This window comes from Podarcis muralis, chromosome 9, assembly GCF_964188315.1.
Source record: "Podarcis muralis chromosome 9, rPodMur119.hap1.1, whole genome shotgun sequence".
In the NCBI taxonomy this organism is placed as follows: Eukaryota; Metazoa; Chordata; class Lepidosauria; order Squamata; family Lacertidae; genus Podarcis; species Podarcis muralis.
The window spans coordinates 71,811,304-71,827,209 of record NC_135663.1 but is presented as its reverse complement, the minus strand read 5'-3'; the positions used below and the strand labels follow the sequence as shown (position 1 = coordinate 71,827,209).

Genomic DNA, 15,906 nt, shown 5'->3' with positions numbered 1-15,906 from the left:
GGCCCTACCTGGTACAATACTGAGTCCAGTCAGGGTTAAATTGGAACATAAACTTCTGTTTATTTATTGCAGTTTAACAGGCGTGTGGTTTCATAAAGAGTATCAGTCAGTTACAATCATGGGGTGCCTATCCAGACCTACAATTTCCGCTACCTGCTCTCACTCACTAAACCACCTCTCAGATATTTACTTCTCTTCCTAGCTCCTAACTGTTCCTGACTCAGCTTATTTCGCTACACTAACTCAACCTACCCACAGACTCTATCCCAATTCACTCCCACTCCAATCAACCACCCAACTCCCAATGAACTCTCCCCATTCGCCCCTCCCAGAGCTGGTTTTATAGTCCCTCTGACTCCACCCCCTGGGTTCTGATTGGGTAACCTGTTTAACTATTTCACCTCCAGCACTCTCATGTGTTAATGTCACAGCTGTATGCTATCTTGATACTTTATGAGAGGGCAGTATCTAAACACTTTTTTTAAATAAATAAAGATAAATTTGGTTGAGTAGAGGTGTGCTCAGGTGTGCTCAAGTGTGCTCAGGACTACTTAGAAGTAATAACCATGGAACCTTCACTATAATATATTAACAGGTCACCCCCACTTTGTGTGTCAATTTGCATTTCTTGGTGCAGAAAGTATCTGATGTGTAGAGATCTTTCCTATTCTGATTAATACAAGAGGATTCTAGAAGCTACTAGAAGTTTCTCTGTGTGAGAGAAGCAGGCAGAAGCTTCATGACTGTTTGGGTTATACCTTCTGGGAAGCTGGTTTGAACTGGTCCTTTTATCTCTTCCAATTAAGGTCATGCTGACTATAAATATAGGCCAGAAGGAGCCTGGTTCTTACTCTCTCTTCCTTCTGGTGTGGTGTTCTGTACATAGTGTTAAGGTTTAGTCTTGTTATAAGTTTTTGTAAGTGCTACAACTGGATTTTTATGGACTGTGCCAATCCTGAATGTATTTGGATTTGTGACCACTACGCTCGTTTGCCTTCAGCACAAGTAAAGCTCTGCTGGATAATAATAATAATTTTTAATAATTTAATAATTTTTATACCCCGCCCTCCCCAGCCAAGGCCGGGCTCAGGGTAGCTAACAAGCAATAATAAAAACAAGTTGAATGAATACAACTTAAAAAAACAAAATTAAAATACAACATTAAAATATTGAAACATTAAAATATTAAAATGTAGCCTCATCACAGGAGGAGAAAGGAAAAGAAAAAAGAAAGAGGGGGAGGGAATCAAATTGGCTCCAAGCCAAAGGCCAGGCGGAACAACTCTGTCTTACAGGCTCTGCGGAAAGAAATCAGATCCTGCAGGGCCCTGGTCTCATGAAGCAGAGCGTTCCACCAGGCCGGGGCCAGTGTTGAAAAGGCCCTGGCTCTGGTTGAGGCTAATATGACTTCCTTAGGACCCGGGACCACTAGGGTGTTCTACTCTTACCTCTGGTCTATTTTTGGGAACTCTTCTATATGTTTAAATTTTTCCTCCACACGTATGACATTACATTGTTCTTTCCTTTTGGGTGCAGGTGATCTATGCCTTGAACACTAAAAATGATGAGCATGAGGCCAGCATCCAAGCTCTCAAAGAGGCCCACCAAGAAGAGGTTCAGCGCATCCTCGATGAGACAAGGGAAACTCTCCTCCAGTACAAAAGCAAAGTGGAGGAAGCAGAGGCGCTCCAGAAGCACATCCAGACCCTCGAAGAAACTTTGGAAAAACACAGGAGGCTGAAAGAGGTGGTACCTTCAGAGTTCACCATGTGCAAAAGGAAGATAGGAGAGAGGGAACCACAAAGAGAGGACAATCTAGTAGATGAGAAGGTTGTCCTCCCCAAGCAGATGGCACACACGAAGCTCAGCTTCGAAAACGGAGTCCAGTCTTCAAGTGAGGAGTCCAAGGAGCTTGTCAACAAACACTGGGCATTTGCAGGAGACATGCTGGATTGCAAGGAGGAGTTAAGCGAAAAGGCCAGCGTGGAAACACAGGCAGCCCACCTCAAGCGGGAGAACCAGAAACTGGCCAGTGAATTTGCCGAGAAAGTCAGGCAGCTCCAAGCCTCCCACGAGAGGGAGAAAGAAACTTGGAGAAAGACCATGCAGCAGTCCCTGGCTGATTCGTACAAAGAATGGCAGCAAAGGGAACTGGAGCAGAGGAAAAATTACGAGGCCCGAGAAGCTGCCTCCCAGCAGCAGGTGAAGAAACTGGAGGCTGACCTGGTGGCAAAAGGCCAGCGAATCTGTGAAATGAATAAGTGTTGCCAGAAGCAGAAGGAGAAGATGCAGGTAGGACCATAACGCTAGTAAAGGTACCCCTGCCCGTACGGGCCAGTTGTGTCCGACTCTAGGGTTGTGCGCCCATCTCACTTAAGAGGCGGGGGGCCAGCGCTGTCCGGAGACACTTCCGGGTCACGTGGCCAGCATGACGAAGCTGCTCTGGCGAGCCGGCACCAGCGCAGCACACGGAAAAGCCTTTTACCTTCCCGCTATAAAGCGGTACAGTGGTGCCTCGCAAGACGAAAAGAATCCGTTCCGCGATTCTCTTCATCTAGCGGTTTTTTTGTCTTACGAAGCAACCCCATTAGCGGCTAAGCGGATTAGCGCTATTAGCGATTTAGCGGCTTAGTGGCTATTAAAGGCTTAGCAGCTAAGCTGTTAAAAGGCTATTAACGGCTTAGCGGCTTTGAAAAAGGGGGGGAGCGGGGGGGAAATGGTGAGACTCGCAAGACGTTTTCGTCTTGCGAAGCAAGCCCATAGGGAAATTCATCTTGCGAAGCGCCTCCGCAACGGAAAACCCTTTCGTCTTGCGGGTTTTTCGTCTTGCAAGGCATTCATCTTGCGGGGCACCACTGTACCTATTTATCTACTTGCACTTTTAGAGGTGCTTTCGAACTGCTAGGTGGGCAGGAGCTGGGACCGAAAGACGGGAGCTCACCCCGCCATGGGGATTCGAACCGCCGACCATGCGATCGGCAAGCCCTAGGCGCTGAGGTTTTACCCACAGTGCCACCCTGCTGCATAGTCTTTCTCCAACGCTAGAGCAAGTGACAAAGCTTTTTATTGCTTTGCACCTTGAGTCGTCAAGTCATCAGCATGCTTCTAAATCTATGAAACGAGTTCCTGGCAGCCAAGGATGGCCAAGAGCGAAAATTCATGAGGGGGCTGTGTGCAGCTCTCACCAGAGCCATTCAAAGCAAATGGCTGCCGTTTAGGGAAAAAATATATAAAATACTACATTTGAGAACACCAATACAGTGGTACCTCGGGTTAAGAACTTAATTCGTTCTGGAGGTCTGTTCTTAACCTGAAACTGTTCTTAATCTGAAGCACCACTTTAGCTAATGGGGCCTCCTGCTGCCGCCGTGCCGCCGGAGCACGATTTCTGTTCTTATCCTAAAGCAAAGTTCTTAACCCGAGATACTATTTCTGGGTTAGCGGAGTCTGTAACCTGAAGCGTATGTAACCTGAAGCGTATGTAACCTGAGGTACCACTGTATAGCAAAGGCAAAGCTTGCACACCGTCCATAACACTGGTTGGCTTAGTCTGAGCTTTGATTTCCCTTTCTGAAGGGGGCAGTTTTTAAAAAGTTCTCTCCCCCACCAAAAGAAAACTGATGGAGCTGAGCTAAGGATGGCAATGCAGAGCTAAGTCCAGTGGCAGCACCTGACACCTTTGGGTTTCATCATACCATCAGGACCCATCAGAACTGGCACCCATCCATGGCCCTTTGCAGTGGGTGACTGAGAGCCGCCATTTTAATGCCTCACAGGTCCCCCACTGGGCATCCCAAGGCATTGTGGGAAATTAAAAACAGCAGCTTGTAGCAACAGTTTGCTGCTTTCAGCTAAACACGCAGTCAGGGGAGCAGCAGAATGGGGCCCCCCTGGAACCCATTGCTGTCCATGGCTGCCTCCATCCTAAACGCATCTTCTGGATTGTGAGGGGCATTTTCTCTCCTGCGGTCAGTGTGAGGTAACAGGAGGCGGGACCTCAGTTTCTCCAGCAGAGGCAATGGACAGGAAGGGGGCAGGAGATGAATGGAAGGAAAATCTGTAAGCCCCTACTCTTTGCTGTCCCATTCATCTTCTTCAGCTATGGCTGTTGTAGCATGAGGAGTTGGGGGCAGAACCAGGACAGCTTCTCTGCTAGAGTAGAAAGTGCAGCCAAGCTACATTTTAATGTGTGTAGCTTGTAATTGCCTCTCCCTTTTTTACTCTTAGCAATTACCGGCATGCCAAATTGGACAACCTTTACAGGAAACGCGGCACAAAGGGAAGGCAGGTTTATCTCATTCCTCTCCGGAGTTACAGTGGTGCCCCGCAAGACGAATGCCTCGCAAGACGGAAACCCCGCTAGACGAAAGGGTTTTCCGTTTTGGAGGTGCTTCGCAAAACGAATTTCCTATGGGCTTGCTTCGCAAGACGAAAATGTCTTGCGAGTTCCTGCAGGTTTTTTTTCCTCCCCCCCCTTTCCCCCAAGCCGCTAAGCCGCTTATCAGCTGATCCGCTAAGCCGCTAAGCCGCTTAACAGCTGATCCGCTAAGCCGCTTAACAGCTGATCGCTAAGCCGCTTATCAGCTGATCCGCTAAGCCGCTTAACAGCTGATCCGCTAAGCCGCTAAGCCGCTTATCAGCTGATCCGCTAAGCCGCTAAGCCGCTAATCAGCTGATCCGCTAAGCCCGCTAAGCCGCTAATAGCGCTAATCCGCTAATGGGCTTGCTTCGCAAGACGGAAAAACCGCAAGATGAAGAGACTCGCGGAACGGATTCTTTTCGTCTTGTGAGGCACCACTGTATTGGAATCAGTAATCCCCTATGCAGCTAGAATGACATGGGGGGGGGGAATTCCTATTGGTGTCCATGGGAAGGTTTTTCCCCCTAAGAATTGTAGCCAAATTAGGATGGGGACTGGAATTTCCTTCTGATCATGCTGTGGAGGGAAGTGGTAAGCCTACATGTTGCATTTCTGCCGCACCTATAATTGATAAAAGTTCATTTGTTTTTAAAGAAGAGTTACCGTATTTTTCGCTCTACAAGACGCACCAGACCATAAGACGCACCTAGTTTTTGGAGGAGGAAAACAAGAAAAAAAATATTCTGAATCCCAGAAGCCAGAACAGCAAGAGGGATCGCTGTGCAGCTATCCCTCTTGCTGTTCTGGCTTCTGGGATAGCCGTGTGAAGCCTGCATTCACTCCATAAGACGCACACACATTTCCCCTTACTTTTTAGGAGGGAAAAGGTGCATCTTACAGAGCGAAAAGTACGGTAACTACAAGCTGCACATTGAGAGTAATGTGTAATTTGGCACTGGCTGGGCGCATGAACTTGTAGTAAGTGGGGTTTGAAAAATGGATGGAAAACTACATTCTTTTCCACCTGCAAAGCTTTATGGGCTCGATTTAAATGATGTGGTGCTGGGCACTACCTGTTTTTGTTGCATCAGGCCCTCATTCGCTATGCATGGGGTTAGCACAACACAAGCAGCACTCAGCCGGACTCCAGATCTCTCGAGTGGTGATACGGCATGCCTGGTGGCTCAGGGTCTGGTTTTAAATTAGATGCTTGGCCTGTGCAAAACCACAGGGTTACATTCTTCTTGCCCACTTGCATCATATTTTAATGCAGCCTTCCAGCTGCCACCAGCCTCAAGGCATGACACATGCTGGCTGGGGCTGATGGAATGGGAACAGTTTAATGGATTTGTGTCATCTGCTTAAAAAGCCATCTAAGTAGCACTCATCCTTTTCCTTTCTTCCTCGCAGGCGCACAACCCAGTTGCCATTACCATTGACATTTTTCTCATTTATTACTAATTAATCAACCATATCTTCATCCACAAATGGATTTCAAGGCAGTATTCTTGGGAATTTAAAATCTACAATACAAAAATATAAATTGCGCACATGCTAATTGTGTCTGTACATGAGCAGGTTCCTTTAGGCATTTGCGATTTAGCCAAGTGAAGGCTTTGTACTATCAGAGGCAGGGGGAACACAGCACACATTGCCCCCCTTGAAAAGTGTGCCTTATGTATTTGTTAATGATTGAATAAATCTTGCAGAGAACTGACTGTGCTAGAAAGCTCTGTCCCAACAGCTAGTTTTCCAATAGTGGAAAACAACACTACACAACTGAAATAACTAGAAACTTCCTATTTTATTCCAACTCACAAGCTAACACAGAGTGTCAAAAGAAAGCAGCCATTCTCCAGAAAAAAATGTGGGCAACGCGAACAAAAGGAACATACTTTACACATTTATCATGGAAGCTGCTTTTGATTTCTTATGAAAGCTTATTTTGCTTAGGGCGGAATTCTCGGCTGGCAGAAACTTCTTTCAGTACCATGAGATTTTGTTCCCCCAGAAATTTACGTAGGATGAAAGGATGAAATGAAAGGGGTGTTTCTTGGGAAACATCAGTCTGATCATTAATTAATTCTTAAGGCAAAGTAATATAGAGAGGACTGACACATTTCCACAATTTTCCGGATGTGTTTTCCTTCGTGTGAATATGAAGTTGTTAGAGAAAGGCGACTGAAAGGCACATTCTTGTTGCAAATGAATAATTATTATTAATTGTTAAGCTGATGTATTGGGTGGCTAAGAGTGTCAGCTAGAAAACCCCTGATTCAAAACTCATATCTGCGTCAAATTCACTCAATGGCTTTGGCAAGCCATATTACCCTAGCACCTTCCCCTGCAAAATAGGCATAACGATACCAGCCTACCTTGTAAAGATGGTAAGGCTTGCTGAGAAAATTTCAGCAAACCACCTTGGAGCACTCTAAAGTGCTCTACAGATGCTAAGTTTATCATACTTCTTATCATGATGCTAAAACACAAAGACAGATGATGTTGGCTGTTGATGGCTCCCAAGTGATCAGCTGTGAAGTGGCGACCACCAGAAAGCATTGGGACGGAATCAATCTGTACCGGATTTTGCCCTAAACCAAATACCAACTGCAGTAGAGGGTTTTGGCCTGGTAAAAGGTAAAGGATGCGGGTGGCGCTGTGGTCTATACCACTGAGCCTCTTAGGCTTGCCGATCAGAAGGTCAGCGGTTCAAATCCCCGCGATGGAGTGAGCTCCCGTTGCTCTGTCCCAGCTCCTGCCAACTGCTGTTCGAAATCACGCCAGTGCAAGTAGATACCGTATTTTTCGCTCTATAACACGCACCTGACCATAACACGCACATCGTTTTTAGAGGAGGAAAACAAGGGAAAAAACATTCTGAATGAAACAGTGGATGTATCATTTTTGTGCTTCATGCTGTGGCCACAGACATGTGATCTGATGGTGAATTTGGGGTGACCCAATGCAAAAATCCTGATAATTCCTGTGGATCCATGCTTTGTAACCACGTTTTTGCACCATTGCAGCCCCAGGCAACAGTGGGTGCGTGATTTTTTGGGTGCAGGCTGTAGCCATGGACATGCTATGTGATCTGATGGTGAATTTGGGGTGACCCAATGCAAAGATCCTGAGAATCCCTGTGGATCCATGCTTTGTAACCACGTTTTTGCACCATTGCAGCCCCAGGCAACAGTGGGTGCGTGCTTTTTTTGGTGCAGGCTGTAGCCATGGACATGCTATGTGATCTGATGGTGAATTTGGGGTGACCCAATGCAAAGATCCTGAGGATCCATGTGGATCCATGCTTTTTAACCACGTTTTTGCACCATTGCAGCCCCAGGCAACAGTGGGTGCGTGATTTTTTTGGTGCATGCTGTAGCCATGGACATGCTATGTGATCTGATGGTGAATTTGGGGTGACCCAATGCAAAGATCCTGAGGATCCATGTTGATCTATGCTTTGTAACCACATTTTAAGTGGGGAGCGAAGGAAAAACAAAGAAGGGACATGAGAGGGGTGTGCAGAGAAGCAGCTGGCTAAGAATGCTGGAGAGGGATTTAACGGGTGGGAGGCAAAAGTTCCCCCCCAAGCCAGCCATCTCTCTCTCTCTCTCTCTCTCTCTCTCCCCCTCCCTCCCTCCCTCCCCCCTCTCTCTCCCTACCCCCCTCTCTCTCCCTCTCCCTCCCCCCCTCTCCCTCTCCCTCCCCCACTCTCTCTCCCTCTCCCCCAGCAGTACCGGAGCACAGAGACGACACTTTCCCCTCTGCTTGCCTGGAGGGGAGGGGCTTTCCCTGCTCTTTGTTCCGTTTCAGCAATCACAGCAACGAAACAGAGGAGGGTGGGCAGTAAGACCCTGAGGCAGAATACAGGAAAGCTGCCACTTCCTCTTTTCAGGTTTCCCTTTCTCCGTGAAGAGCGATTTGACTTTTGCTTGATTTTTTGGCTCCAGGGACCACACTTTCGCTCCATAACACGCACAGACATTTCCCCTTCCTTTTTAGGAGAAAAAATCTGCGTGTTATAGAGGGAAAAATACGGTAAATAGGTACCGCTGTGGTGGGAAGGTAAACAGCATTTCTGCGCGCTCTGGTTTCTGTCACGGTGTTCCATTGAGCCAGAAGCAGTTTAGTGATGCTGGCCACATAACCTGGAAAGCTGTCTGTGGCCTGAAAACGAGATGAGCACCGCAACCCCATAGTCTCCTTTGACAGGACTTAACCGTCCAAGGGTCCTTTACCTTTACCTTTTACCTTTTTGCCTGGACTGCAGCTATGGAGGAAAGTGTTAAGTTCCCACATTACTCCTGCTGCAATCCCAATAATTATAAGCCAATTTAATTATAATTAAAAAAGAAGAACACCTGAATGTTAAACATATTAACCTTCACATCTAGCTTGATTCTGTCTGTCTGTCTTTGTATCTGCAATACTTCCTTTTAATGTGTGTGAGAGAGGTTAGATGCATCACATTTGTAAGGGCTAAATCCTAAAGTACTTGCACAGATCAAGCAAGCGCCCACAGGGAAACACACCATTTAGCTGGTGGAAATTTAGCTGGTTTTGCACACACACACCCCTGTAGACTGTTACTCTTCAGCAGGTGGAGAGTAGTGGGACTGAAGCATTGAAAGGGTGGAGCTGGTGAGCAAATCCCTGCTCTCATCACATAAGCCCTTTTACAATTGATTAGGGTAGTAAAGGTAAAGGGACCCCTGACCATTAGGTCCAGTCACGGACAACTCTGCGGTTGTGGTGCTCATCTCACTTTATTGGCCGAGGGAGCCGGCGTACAGCTTCCGGGTCATGTGGCCAGCATCACTAAACTGCTTCTGGCGCAATGGAACACCATGACAGAAACCAGAGCGCATAGAAATGCTGTTTACCTTCCCGCCGGAGTGGTACCTATTTATCTACTTGCACTTCATGCTTTTGAACTGCTAGGTTGGCAGGAGCAGGGACCGAGCAATGGGAGCTCACCCCATCGTGGGGATTCGAACCGCTGACCTTCTGATTGGCAAGCCCTAGGCTCTGTGGTTTAACCCACAGCGTCACCCGTGTCCCTAATTAGGGTAATAGTTCCTACCAAATCTACCACCATATTCCAAGACGAGAAAACTTGTGGGCTGCTGCCCTGAACAGAAAGTGCAAATAGTTCATATCTCCACCTGGTCAGACAGTACTTATCAAGAGGGAAAGTAATTCATTGACAACTGGGGTGCTTCCAGATGATGGAAATTATTTTTTAAAAAGCAAAAACAGCATTCTTAAGTTTGTAATTGTGTGGTGCATTTACAGGACCTGGAAATTCGGCTCAAGGAGGCTCATCAGACGACTAAGGAGGCAAAAAGTCTCACAAAAGCACTGGAGGAGGAGCTGATTATTGCCAAAGAGAGGCTTCTGTTGCAAGAAAATGAAATACTGCATAAAACAGGTAGGACTTGCTTCCGTGCAGGGCGATGCAGAAGCGGAACGTTTATGAACGTGAACCGGGAAATTCCCAGTTCAAATATGACCCCAGCTATGAATTTTGTATGTAGGTTTGTTATGTATGCTACTGCCCTCCCTGCCTCTGCCCCAACTGCAACATGAGAATAGTAATACTGGCCTCGCCTTACAGGTCTCACAGCAACAGCCCTTAATGAACTATGTGAATGCAACACTCTTTTAAATGCATTCATCCTCTTCATCATGCACATGAAAATATCAGCACATCACATGGCATTTTTCACATTTACAGAAGCAATGGAAACGGTGCAGAACTCCCAAAGCAAGACCAGGAGCGAAGCGGAGGAACTAAAGAATCAGATCTTACCCCTTCAGCAAGCAGCGTCCACCAAACAGAGCCGAGGCAAGCAAGATGGTGGAGATGTTCAGGTGCATAACCTTCACATTTCTCCTACTTTATGCAGATGAAGTTCTACATGGTGATGCAGTTTGATAGACTAAGTTAACTGGGAGCCATTCCTTCCATTTCCATGTAAATTGCTCATGGTTCATTAGAGCTAGTCTGCAAAAAGGCCTGACAAACCTTTTTCATACCCACTTCATGACAAGAACGGGCCTTTTCTGCAGTGGCCCCCTGTTTGTGGAATAATAAGAATAAGAATAAGAATTTATTATTTATACCCCGCCCATCTGGTTGGGTTTCCCCAGCCACTCTGGGCAGCTTCCAACAAAATATTAAAGTACAGTGGTCTGTTAAACATTAAAAGCTTCCCTAAACAGGGCTGCCTTCAGAATGCTCTCCCTAGGGAGGTTTTCTGTCTAAAGAGGCTTGCCTGCTCATTCCATATCTTCAGGCACCAGGCAAAAGTGTTTCTCTACATCTAGGCCGATGGCTGATTAAGCAACCTATGGGCTTTCAAATGTGTTTGTAGGATGGGGGTTATTGGTTTGTTTTGCTTATTTGTTACGTGTTTTGTGTTCTCACTTTGTATTTTAATGTTGTGAACCACCCTATGACTTTCGGATGAAGAGCGGTATACAAATTTAATAAATAAAGTAAATACCGTATTTTTTGCTCTATAAGACTCACTTTTTCCCTCCTAAAAAGTAAGGGGAAATGTGTGTGCGTCTTATGGAGCGAATGCAGGCTGCACAGCTATCACAGAAGCCAGAACAGCAAGAGCACTTTCAGTGCGCAGCAATCCCTCTTGCTGTTCTGGCTTCTGAGATTCAGAATATTTTTTTCTTTCCTCCTCCTAAAACTAGGTGCGTCTTGTGGTCTGGTGCGAAAAAGAGCGAAAAATATGGTACATTTCATGGGACACGGGTGGCGCTGTGGGTTAAACCACAGAGCCTAGGACTTGCCGATCAGAAGTTCGGCGGTTCGAATCCCCGCAATGGGGTGAGCTCCCGTTGCTCGGTCCCAGCTCCTGCCAACGTAGCAGTTTGAAAGCACGTCAAAGTACAAGTAGATAAATAGGTACCGCTCCGGCGGGAAGGTAAGCAGCGTTTCCGTGCACTGCTCTGGTTCGCCAGAAGCGGCTTGGTTATGCTGGCCACATGACCCGGAAGCTGTACGCTGGCTCCCTCAGCCAATAAAGTGAGATGAGCACCACAACCCCAGAGTCGGCCATGACTGGACCTAATGGTCAGGGGTCCCTTTACCTTTTAAATACATTTCCCTACCACTTTCCTCATTGTAAGAACTGGTGGGACTGGGTTTGTGGCACAAGATCTTCAAACCCACTCATAATTGCAAGACATGAATTTGCTGGCATGTGACTGAATCCCATCCAAAATTAGCAACCACCTGGAAGTGCCCAAGTTCTTTCCCCGCTTCTGGAATGTTCTGATGCCCTTGGGCTCCATTTTGTTATTGATGTTGGCTTCCCCTGGTCTAGTGGCTCCCTCTTTTGGCAAGCCACTATGGTTTAAATATGATGGTTTAAGGAGTAAAGTATTGACGCTCTAGCTGGAATTATCTGAGGTCCAGCTCCGTATACCTGAAGGAGCATCTCCACTCCCATCATTCAGCCTGGACACTGAGGTCCAGCTCCGAGGGCCTTCTGGCAGTTCCCTTCCTGAGAGAAGTGAAGTTACAGGGCCTTCTCGGTAGTGGCGCCCGCCCTGTGGAACTCCCTGCCATCAGATTTCAAGGAAATAAACAACTATCCGACTTTTAGAAGACATCTGAAGGCAACCCTGTTTAGGGAAATTTTTAATGTTTGATGTTTTATCGTGGTTTTAATATTGTGTTGGGAACTGCCCAGAGTGGCTGGGGAAACCCTGCCAGATGGGTGGGGTATAAATAATAAACTATTATTATTATAAATTATTATCTCCTGCTGCCTTCCACCTACATGTGGGGTGCTAGCACATCAGGGACAAAGGTTCTGGTCTAGTTTGTGACAGTCCAGCTTTCTGCAGACATTTCTCCCCGTTGATGTTTAGGGGTGTGCAGACTTCCGGCTTGTTGGATCTGCTTTTCAGTTTTTGGGGTGAAAGTTAGAGTGAAAGAGCTGGGAATTGGTTGCCAGTACCAGAACGAAGCTGAGCTCGCTGTCCTTTCAAACACAGGTCCATCCTTGGTTGGCTCCCTTCATTCCAGCAGCCTCACTTAGGTGGTGGAAATGATTTTCTTGCTGCTATTGTTAAACAATTGGGAATCAGGAACACTTGGCAATCTCCTGCAAATCACCCTGAGATCTATCTGTATACAGTGGTACCTCAGGTTACAGACACTTCAGGTTACAGACTCCGCTAGCCCAGAAATAGTACCTCGGGTTAAGAACTTTGCTTCAGGATGAGAACAGAAATCGTGCGGCAGTGGTGTGGCGGCAGCTGGAGGCCCCATTAGCTAAAGTGGTACCTCAGGTTAAGAACGGACCTCCAGAATGAATTAAGTTCTTTTTTTTTTTAATAAATTTTTATTGGTTTTCCAAACACAAAATAAAAACAAACAATACACAATACACAAACATACAAACATATAAACATGTATAATTTCATAATATTATTTTCATACACCTTACTTCCCGGACTTCCCCATACCTCCCCTTTTCTGCATCCTTGTTTTACATTTCTTCAGCAACTCCTCCAATTAACTGATTATTCAATTCAATTTCTTTTGAGTTCTTCTTTAACTTATTGATTACAGCTGCAATTCTCTATTTCCCAATTCCTTGACATCTTAACACTCCTCAATTTTACAACAGTTTTTTAGATATATTTTAAATTTCTTCTAGTCTTCTTCCACTGTCTCTTTCCCCTGGTCACGGATTCTGCCAGTCATCTCCGCCAGTCCCATATAGTCAATCACCTTCGTCTGCCATTCTTCCAGCGTGGGTAGTTCTTGTGTCTTCCAATACTTTGCTAGAAGAATCCTTGCTGCTGTAGTAGCATACATGAAAAACGTCCTGTCCTTCCTTAACACCAATTGGCCTACCATGCCCAAGAGAAAAGCCTCAGGTTTCTTGGGGAGAATGAATTAAGTTCTTAACCCAAGGTACCACTGTACAGTTCTGGAGGTCCGTTCTTAACCTGAAACTGTTCTTAACCTGAAGCACCACTTTAGCTAATGGGGCCTTCTGCTGCTGCTGCGCTGCCAGAGCACAATTTCTGTTCTCATCCTGAAGCAAAGTTCTTAACCCGAGGTAATATTTCTGGGTTAGCGGAGTCTGTAACCTGAAGCGTATGTAACCTGAAGCGTATGTAACCTGAAGCGTATGTAACCTGAGGCACCACTGTATTCCAATCTCACCCCAATGTATGCTTTAAAAGAGAATGAAAGACCTCTTGATTTAGTTGTAGTGTCTCTTATTTAATTGCCTGTCTTCAATAGCCTCCCCTATGTTGATAAATGTTTACCTGCATAGCTTGCATTTATATGTGTGCATTTGTGTTATTACTTGAGTTAACCCTTTTGCCTTTCTCTGTGGTCACTTTAATTGATGTGGCTGCGCCTTGTCACTCCAGGTAACGGCAGGTTTGGAAAAAGACGCCATTAAGCCGCAGCAGAGGGAAGAGTTCCGCAAAACCAAACACGAGCCGGGCGAGGAGAAGATTCGTTTGAAAGCGCAGCTGGTGAAAGGTCTGGAAGACCTTGTGAAGAAGCACAGCCTGGAAATCAAATCAGCCCAAGCCTCCATGGACGCCGAGAGAAAAAAACTGCACAAGGTGGGATTGTTCTATTAATAGTGCCCTGTGATTCATCTGTTCCTTTAAATCTCTTTAGTCATGGTGACATCATTTAAATTGTTCTTACTAGACAGGGAGCTTTAAATCACAACGAGGATTTTATTGCTGTGTTTTTCTTTTTTTAAAAAAAGGAGCTGAGCTGATGTTTTCCGATGAAATGAAAGCTTTTGCGAGAGAGGAAGGAAGGAAGGTTCGCTTACCCTTGACGGGATTCTTGTCTTCCCGGCATTGCTGTTGCTCGCCCGGGCTTCTCGTCATGACAGTGCAGTGATTAATGTAATCGCTGCCGCAAACAATGCAGATTGCAAATGTGTGCTCCAAACTACAGGTTTTCAGGGTCCTTGCTTTTTCAAGCCTGGTATGATCCTGGGACGCGGGTGGTGCTGTGGGTAAAAGCCTCAGCGCCTAGCGCTTGCCGATCGAAAGGTCGGCGGTTCGAATCCCCGCGGCGGGGTGCGCTCCCGTCGTTCGGTCCCAGCGCCTGCCAACCTAGCAGTTCGAAAGCACCCCCGGGTGCAAGTAGATAAATAGGGACCGCTTACTGGCGGGAAGGTAAACGGCGTTCCGTGTGCTGCGCTGGCTCGCCAGATGCAGCTTGTCACGCTGGCCACGTGACCCGGAAGTGTCTTCGGACAGCGCTGGCCCCCGGCCTATAGAGTGAGATGGGCGCACAACCCTAGAGTCTGTCAAGACTGGCCCGTACGGGCAGGGGTACCTTTACCTTTACCTTTATGATCCTCCTGGCTGGCAGCTCGTTTTTCAAAACAAGAATCCTATCTTGAAGCGAGGAAGGGCTAGAGGTGGTGGCAGCACTGACTTGCCCTTGGATGGGGCAAAAGGTTCTTTAGCTCCTTCCTCTTCAGCATAAGCAGCAAGAGAGGCTTGCCCCAGGGCCGGCCCATGCATGGGGCAAGGTGAGGCGACTGCCTCAGGCAGCAGGATCCCCAAGAGCAGAAGATCCCAATGTAGATATTTATTCCCCTCTTGTTCCTGTTGTAGATCTTCACTCACTTCTCTTCTATGGAGAGGAGGGGACACCATTTTGTGGTTTGCCTCAGGTGGCAAAATGTCTTGCCCTAATTCACAGGTAAAAGCCTCAGTGCCTAGGGCTTGTCGATCGAAAGATCGGCGGTTCGAATCCCCATGGCGGGGTGCGCTCCCGTTGTTCGGTCCCAGCGCCTGCCAACCTAGCAGTTTGAAAGCACCCCCGGGTGCAAGTAGATAAATAGGGACCGCTTACTAGCGGGAAGGTAAACGGCGTTTCCGTGTGCGGCTCTGGCTCACCAGAGCAGCGATGTCACACTGGCCATGTGACCCGGAAGTGTCTCCGGACAGCACTGGCCCCTGGCCTCTTGAGTGAGATGTCTGTCAAGACTGGCCCGTACGGGCAGGGGTACCTTTACCTTTTAATTCACAGGCCCCCTTCCTGGCTTGAGTGTCCTAAGTGGTTCCAGATAGATAATAATTGGGGGGGGGGACAGGACCTGAATTGAAAGAAGATCTGGGTTATGCTGTTTATTTGGGGAAATAAGTGAATTTAAGACACCTGGAGGTTATTGGGGGGTAATTAATATGGGAAATCGGCGGGGAATGTAATTGATTGGGAGAAAAATCTGCTGGGAAACTAATTGGGGGTGATCTGAAGGTGGATGCAAAGTAATTGAAAAATTGGTCTGGAGAGATTTGAATGGGAAATGAGTTGGCTGGTGACATTTAAGTTTTAAATTTGCATCTATATATGTCTATATTTTAGCATAAACAAATGCTATGCATATTTCTGTCTGTGGGGCCCATGCCCTGAATCTTTAAATCTGTTATTGTCATCTGCCGTGGGGACCAAGCCAAAAGAAGGAGTAGAAACTCAATTGAATATATTCCCCACCAGAAGTGTCTCCTAGTTCTTG

General features: G+C 46.7%; 1 protein-coding gene across 1 annotated transcript in view; it reads left to right on the top strand.

The window, feature by feature from the left end:
• The window catches only part of LOC114604307 (protein FAM184B), a 76,558-nt gene that overhangs the window by 25,851 nt on the left and 34,801 nt on the right, over positions 1–15,906 (top strand). The window contains exons 2-6 of the mRNA XM_077934414.1: positions 1,537–2,292; positions 9,656–9,791; positions 10,098–10,234; positions 13,268–13,273; positions 13,781–13,981. Of these exons, the coding sequence (XP_077790540.1) occupies positions 1,537–2,292; positions 9,656–9,791; positions 10,098–10,234; positions 13,268–13,273; positions 13,781–13,981 (1,236 nt within the window). The remainder of the gene's footprint in view (positions 1–1,536; positions 2,293–9,655; positions 9,792–10,097; positions 10,235–13,267; positions 13,274–13,780; positions 13,982–15,906) is intronic.